The following is a 6,637-nucleotide window of genomic DNA, read 5'->3' on the forward strand; positions in this document are numbered from 1 at the left end:
CCCCCCAGCCCATCCCATCCCTGTCCCGGGATGTCGGTCACTCCCTTGAGCTCATCCTGCTCGGGGCTGGGAGCTTTGCTGGCCGAGGGCTGGGCTGGACACTGCTCCTGCCTCTCCTGGATCCTTCCCAGCCATGGCAGCTGCTCTTCCTCCCCCTCAGCCTCCTCCTCAGTGCTGCTGTTTGTCCACATCCAGCTTTCCACTCCAGCAGGCTGCACTTCCAGCACCCCCAGCACCTTCTGCTGGCTGTGGAGGGAGCTGTGCCCGAGCTCAGGGATGCTCCTCGTGCTGGGAGAGCAGAGCCTTGCACTGCAGTGATTAGCTCCAACTGGGAATAAATGAAGTCCTGGGATTTCCCACTGGCTCGGATGCCCCGTGCTCATTCCTCCCTTGTTTCACCATCACTCAGCGTGGGGCTGCTGGGCCTGGCTGCTCCCAGGGGATGGTTTCAAAGGGGATGATTTATTTGTGCTGCTGGAGGAACCAGGAATGAGGAGAGCTCATAAAAAACACCATCTCATTTTCCCTGAGCCTCTGTGTGTGGCACCATTGAGCTGTAAACATTCCCCAGGTTAGATTGATGGGGATAGAAGGAGAACTGATCATTAGGAGGATTAATTACAGGTTTTGTGGGTTGTGAAAGTCCAGAAAGTTCAGCCCCGCTGCTGAGAGCCGGGAGATCAGTCTTGCACAAGCTGGCAGCTCCTTTTTTATCTGCAGGAGGTGGCAGAGCTGTGGGAGCCGAGCTGTGGGAGCCGAGCTGTGGGAGCCGAGCCGGAGGGGCCGGTGCTGCTGGCTGTGCCACACCTGAGGCTCCACGTGGGAATTCCGGGGATGCTGCTCCCACACCCCAGCTCGAGCCAGCCTGCTCCACACCCAGAGTCCCCGTGGGACAGACACCCACTGCCTCTGCCAGGCAGGACAGCGCCTTTCCCTGGAGCAGCTGGGATGTCTGCTGTGTGCAGGAAAGCCCCATGGATGATGGAACTCCCGAGGGACTGGGTCCTGAGCAGGCTGGTGCCCTGGGGACATTGCAGGGACCATCCAGGACAGCCAGCTCCGCGCAAGGGATTGCCATCCACAGCCAGAGGTGTGCTCAGCCCTGCCCTGCATCCCTGAGGAGCAGCTTCTGAGCGGAGCCGACGTGGAGGAAATTCCTTGGGGAGTTTTCTTCCTCCTGGTACCCTCTGGGGCCATTGTGTGCCCGGGCCAGCCCAGCGTGAGCTCACAGCAGCTCCCCCGGGCCGGCCGGTTCCTGCCCGGCCTCTGCCCTTCCCAAAGCCCCCCCGGCTGCTGCTGCTCCCCTGGGAGAGGCCAGGGAGCCGGGAAGGAAAGGGAGCTGCCCCGGCTTGGGGTGGGACATCTTCCTGCCTGCCCCGGCCGCTGGGATTCTCCGGGCCTGGAACAGAGCGCGGCCCTGGCACCGGGAACCGCGGGCACGGCCAGCCCCTGCTGCCACCACAGGTGCCAGGGCAGCCCTGGGGAGGGACCTGGGCCACATCCAGCTCCAGAGCCCCTGAGTGCTCACGGGCACCCCAGCAGCCTCATCCCTGCGCTGCCCAAATCCACCCACGGGGCAGGGGGACAACAGAGAGCCAGAGTCCATCCCTTCCAGGACCTGTGGCCTTGGCACCCACGGGGGCAGTTCCCTGCTCTGCAAGGCTGCAGGGATGGGGACGTGGTGGCAGGGCTCGTCCTCACCTCCCTGCTGGCCGGTGTGACCACAAGAGGGCCTGGGGCAGCCACCAGCTGCCACTGCACTCCTGGCACTCCTGGTGGCACCTCCTGCCACAGCCCCCGGGACGTGGTGGCAGGGAAGGGATGGTTTGTGCCACTGGCACCTGGAATTTCTGAGCCTGGGGCAGCCACCGGCTGCCACTGCACTCCTGGCACTCCTGGTGGCACCTCCTGTCCACCGCCCCACAGCCCCCGGGACATGGTGGCAGGGAAGGGATGGTTTGTGCCAGTGGCACCTGGAATTTCTGAGCCCCCATCCCAAAGTGTCACTGGGAATTGCAGCCACTCCCGGGCTGCAGTTTTCCCTGCACAGCTGCTCTGGGGGATGGGGAAGCACCAGGACCCTGAACGGGGCCAGGGCCGATGTGCTGCTGCAGCTCTGCACCTCCCCATGCTCCTCTCCAGAGCTTTTATCCCCTCACTTTGCTCCCAGCTGTAAATCCCAGATGTTGGCATTGCCCCTGAGTGTCCTGCATTTCATTTTGGAGCATTCACAGAGCCCTGGACAGGGAGTCCCTGTGGCCCAAGCCGTGGGGTCCCGGTGGTCCGGGCACGCAGCCCCTCGGAGCGAGGGGATGTGACAGGGGAGAATGTGGGATCTGCCTCGGGATCAGCCTGTGAGGGATCAGATTCACATCCACTAGGGATGGCTGGGCTCTGCCCTGAGGTGGGAGGGTAATTAAATGCCTTTTTAAGCTTCCTTCCTTTTTATTTGGCTCATTGACCCCCAGGGAAGGCCCAGATGTCTCCAGAGAAACAGGAGCACAGAGGAAATTATTTTACAGCCCTGGTGGGGAATCAGCTCGAGCTCTACAGGAAAAATGATTTTCAAGGTGAGGAGAGAAGGATTTGTGGTTTTCACTGATTGTCTCGCTGGGTTCAATCCATCAACTGACACGTTCAGGTGTTTGCTGCCAACAGATGAGGGTCTCTCATCCCCTCACCCTTCAGCCCCTGTGCACCCTCCTGTTCAAAGCAGAGCTTTACCTCTTCTGCCTCATTTGATCCCCTCTTTTCCTGCAGGAATTGGCCCCATGGCCTCTCCAGGGGCTGCTGGCTCCTGCCAAGGATGGATGCAAGTGCAGCAATTGTGTCTCATCAGGCCCATCCCAGCACCGTGCCATCAAAGGGCAGGAGTTGGAAAATTATGGGAGGGGGGAAGGAGAGGAGAAACTGGTGAAGAAACAACTGGGAGAGAACGATCCTTCATGGGATACAGCCCCCAAAATCCTCCCCGAGAGCCCATGAGGGGCGACAGGAGCATGGCAGGGGGGGCTTGGCCTGGCCTGGCTCCCCTGACAAGCCCCAGGGGGGGCTTTTCCTTCCAGACCCCAACCAAAGGCAGCACAAACCTTGGCAGGAGCAGGGGGTTCATCTAAAAGTGGTGGAAATGTTTCTTTTTGTCAAATTTCCTGCAAAACCCGCTGGCAGGTTAAAGCTCAGCAGTGCCAGACTCAGCCCCCCAGTGCTCAGTTTTCCCTAAATCCCAGATCCCACCCGCTCCAACGCCCCTTCCCCTCGTGCTCCTGCCCAGCCCTGAGGCTTCTCCCTCTTTTAATGGGGATTGACATTCATTTCCATCAGTGGCAATATATAGAAATTAAACCCTAAAACACAAGCAGAGCAGTGAGGGCTCGCAGAGCTTTTGTACAGCCCAGCTGAGGAAATATCCCAAAATTTTGTCATCTGAGTTGGCACTTGGCCTGGCAGTGACTCCCTGACAGGCAGTAAAAGAGATTTACTGCAAAACTGCAGAAAAAATGGTGTCAAGGAGTTAAATCATGTCAGAAAAATCTGGGAGTGACCCAACTGCTGACGTGTCTGCCCCGTGCAGAGCTGGACCACGTTTTGCTCTCAAAAAACCCCAGCAAGACCCTAAAGAGCAGCAGGAAGCCAAAGTTTCCTTTGATCACATCTCATTTTAATGAGGGCAGGTTCCGAGGAAGCGAACAGTACATGTTTCTATCAGATTGCAAACAAGCCAGTACAGAAATGTAAAAAAAATAAACAAAAATAAATATCTCCCCTGTTTCTTTCTCCCCGAGTTCATAGAGCAAGGCTGACCTGGCAACAAGATGGATTCAGCGCTGCGGCTGGGCAGCGGCCGTGAGAAATCAGAGGTTTTTTGGGATGTCACTGTCTGTGTGGTTCCAGAGAGGTCAGAGTACCCGGAGATCTGCTGAGGAGACCCTTCCCTGCCTGCCAGGTGAGCAGGTCCCAGGCGGGCAGTCCGTGCTCCTCTGGCACAGGAAGCATCTCCACCACGTCTGTCAGCGGCTCAGAGCCAGGTCTTCAAGCGGGAAGAGCTGGAAGGAGAAGAGGGATTGGATTATTTTGGAGTATCCAGCTCCAGCACCACCTCCCTCCCCACGTGGGACCCCGTTTCAGTGTTTAAACCACAGCTCCATTCACAAGTTTCATTAAATCTCCTCCTCCACAGGCTCAGATCTGACCTGCAGGTTCCCTTTCTGCCACCGTGCATGCAGATGAACTGCACACAGATAAACCCCACTCAGATAAACCCCACTCAGATAAACCCCACTCAAATAAACCCCACTCAGATAAACCCCACTCAAATAAACCCCACTCAGACCAACCCCACTCAGACCAACCCCACTCAGATAAACCCCACTCAGATAAACCCCACACAGATAAACCCCACTCAGATGAACCCCACTCAGACCCAAATTCCAGGTTCAGACCTGCCCACAGGGTTCCCAGTGGGAATATTTGGCTGGGAAATCAGAGGGATGCAAGGGTGTACCCAGGTCAGAGCCTGCGTATCCAGGGCTGGGCTGACCTGTCCGGGCTTTCCCAAAATGATTCTTATCCCAGATTTCCTCCAAAAAAAATGAAGTGGGGGAGGAATACAGCTACATGTTTCAGGGGCTGATCCAACAGCTAAAAGCCTCGGTGGATTTCAGCTGGATGCTGGCTCCAGCTTTACATAAGAGGAAAGAAATGTAAAGCCTGGAGCCGGCCCCGAGGCAGTCCCACGCTCGGCCCCAGAGAGCGAGGGTTTGTGATGCACCTAATGCACACAGAAATCCTACAGTCCTGGAATGATTTGGGTTGGAAGGGACCTTAAGGATCCTCCAGTTCCGCCCCTGCCATGGGCAGGACAACTTCCACTACACGAGATTGCTCCAAGCCCAGTCCAGCCTCACCTCGGACACTTCATCCAGATCTTTTTCCTCCCTAAAGGCAAAGTGCAGCCGCTACAAACACTCTCTTACCTGGTGACGCCCCTCCAAGGGTCCCCGAACCCCAATTTCCTGATGAAACCCCAATTTCCTGATGAAACCCCGCAGGGCTGCACTCTCCCCGTGACCCGGTGACCCCCGGGTGCCGCGGAGTGACCGCAGGGCTCCTCATCCCGCGGGAGGATCGCGCTCCTCGAGCATCCCGAGCACCGCGGACCGACCGCTCCCCGCATCCCCGGATCCCCGGGATCCCCCGCATCCCCCGGATCCCCGGGCCGCGCGTTACCTGAGGCTGGCGGGGGCCGGGCGGGGGTCGTGCGGGGGCCGGGCGGGGGCCGCCCCAGCCCCAGCCCCGCCGGAGCAGGCGCTGCAGGAGGCGGCCGGGGCCGGGGCGGCGGCCGGGGGGCTCTCCCCGGCGGGGCGGCCCGGGGTGCCGGGGGGGCTGTCCCCGGTGGGGGTCTCGGGGTGCCGGGGGGGCTCTGCCGGCAGCTCCCGCCGCCAGAGGTAGGGAGAGCGGCGGACGCCCATGAGCAGCCCCGAGGCGCGACCCACCGTGTGGTACCGGGGGCTGGCGACGTGCTTGTACCAGGCGCCCGCCGGGGCGGCCGGCAGCATCAGCCCCAGCAGCACCAGGGCCCCCCAGGCGCCCCCCGACAGCTGTCCCCTCGCCATGGCGCAGGGCACGGTGCGGGCAGGGCTGTGCCCGGCCCCGGGCACCCAGCGACGGCTGCCCCGCGCCCCAGCCCCGCCGGTTTATAGAGCCGTCGGGAGGGGCCCCGCGGCTCCGCCCCGGCAGCCCCCGGCCGCCCTCCCCCGGCAGCCCCCCCTCCGGGATGCCCCCAGCATCCTCTGAGCATCCCCGAGCGTCTCCCTGCAAGCCGCAGCATCCCGCGCATCCGTGAGCATCCCCCCTGCTGCCTTTAGCATCCTCCCCGTGGCCCTGAGTATCCTCTGAGCGTCCCGCTGAAACCCAGAGCAACCCGAGAGCATCCTCCCTGCAGCTTTCAGCATCGTCCCCGTGGCCCTGAGTATCCTCTGAGCAACCCCCTGGAACCCAGAGCAACCCGAGGGCGTCCTCCGTGTTCCAGTGGGTTTATCGGGCTGCTTGCCCTCCTCTTCTGCCACTCAGTTCTTCTTAAATACTCGGTTCTTCTTCTAAAATCAATTCTGCCTTTGCAGTCAGCTGATTTCGCCCCCCCAGATTCCCTAATGAAACCAAGCAGGTCAAGTTTATGCTCATCAGAGAGCAATTCCAGTTCCTCCTGTTTATTAGGGAAGTTCTTGGCTTTATATGCTGAACTAGGACTAAATAATTTCTGGGGTTTCTTTCAGGCCACACAGAGATTAATTTTAATCTCAGCATTTTAGAACTATGGAATGGTTTGGTTTGGAAAGGACCTTAAAGCCCATCCAGTTCCACCCTCTGCCCTGGGCAGGGACACCTTCCACTATCCCAGGGTGCTCCAAACCCTGCCCAACCTGGCCTTGGACACTTCCAGGGATGGAGCAGCCACAGCTGCTCTGGGCAGAGGTTGGAATTTCTCCTTGTGGATTTTATTTTAACATGGTCCAGAGGAATCCCATCCAGGCTGCTTCCCATCATCAGCATCCCCCCATCCTTCACCACCCAGCCCCCTCTTCTCCCACCCAGCAAGCACAAATTCCCAGTGGAACCTTTCTCTATCAGCCCAGCCTGC

General features: G+C 59.5%; 1 protein-coding gene across 1 annotated transcript; it reads right to left on the reverse strand.

Annotated features, from left to right (window-relative positions):
• Positions 1–4,007: 4,007 nt before the first annotated feature.
• On the reverse strand, positions 4,008–5,668 carry NPW (neuropeptide W). Its single transcript, XM_039731842.1, has 2 exons — positions 5,286–5,668; positions 4,008–4,043 (listed from the first exon to the last, which is right to left on the reverse strand). Exons 1-2 carry the CDS (start codon positions 5,610–5,612, stop codon positions 4,008–4,010), a joined length of 363 nt encoding a protein of 120 aa, XP_039587776.1. The 5' UTR covers positions 5,613–5,668.
• Between the last annotated feature and the right edge of the window lie 969 nt (positions 5,669–6,637).

The sequence above is a fragment of the Passer montanus genome, unplaced genomic scaffold (assembly GCF_014805655.1).
Source record: "Passer montanus isolate IOZ18808 unplaced genomic scaffold, ASM1480565v1 scaffold8, whole genome shotgun sequence".
Taxonomy (NCBI): Eukaryota; Metazoa; Chordata; class Aves; order Passeriformes; family Passeridae; genus Passer; species Passer montanus.

Excerpts from the sequence above, each read along its gene's own strand:
- NPW (XM_039731842.1), bottom strand. The coding sequence starts at position 5,612 with ATGGCGAGGGGACAGCTGTCGGGGGGCGCCTGGGGGGCCCTGGTGCTG. Across the intron at positions 4,044-5,285 it reads CCTGCTCCGGCGGGGCTGGG|CTCTTCCCGCTTGAAGACCT; the intron begins GCTGGGGCGGCC and ends TTCTCCTTCCAG.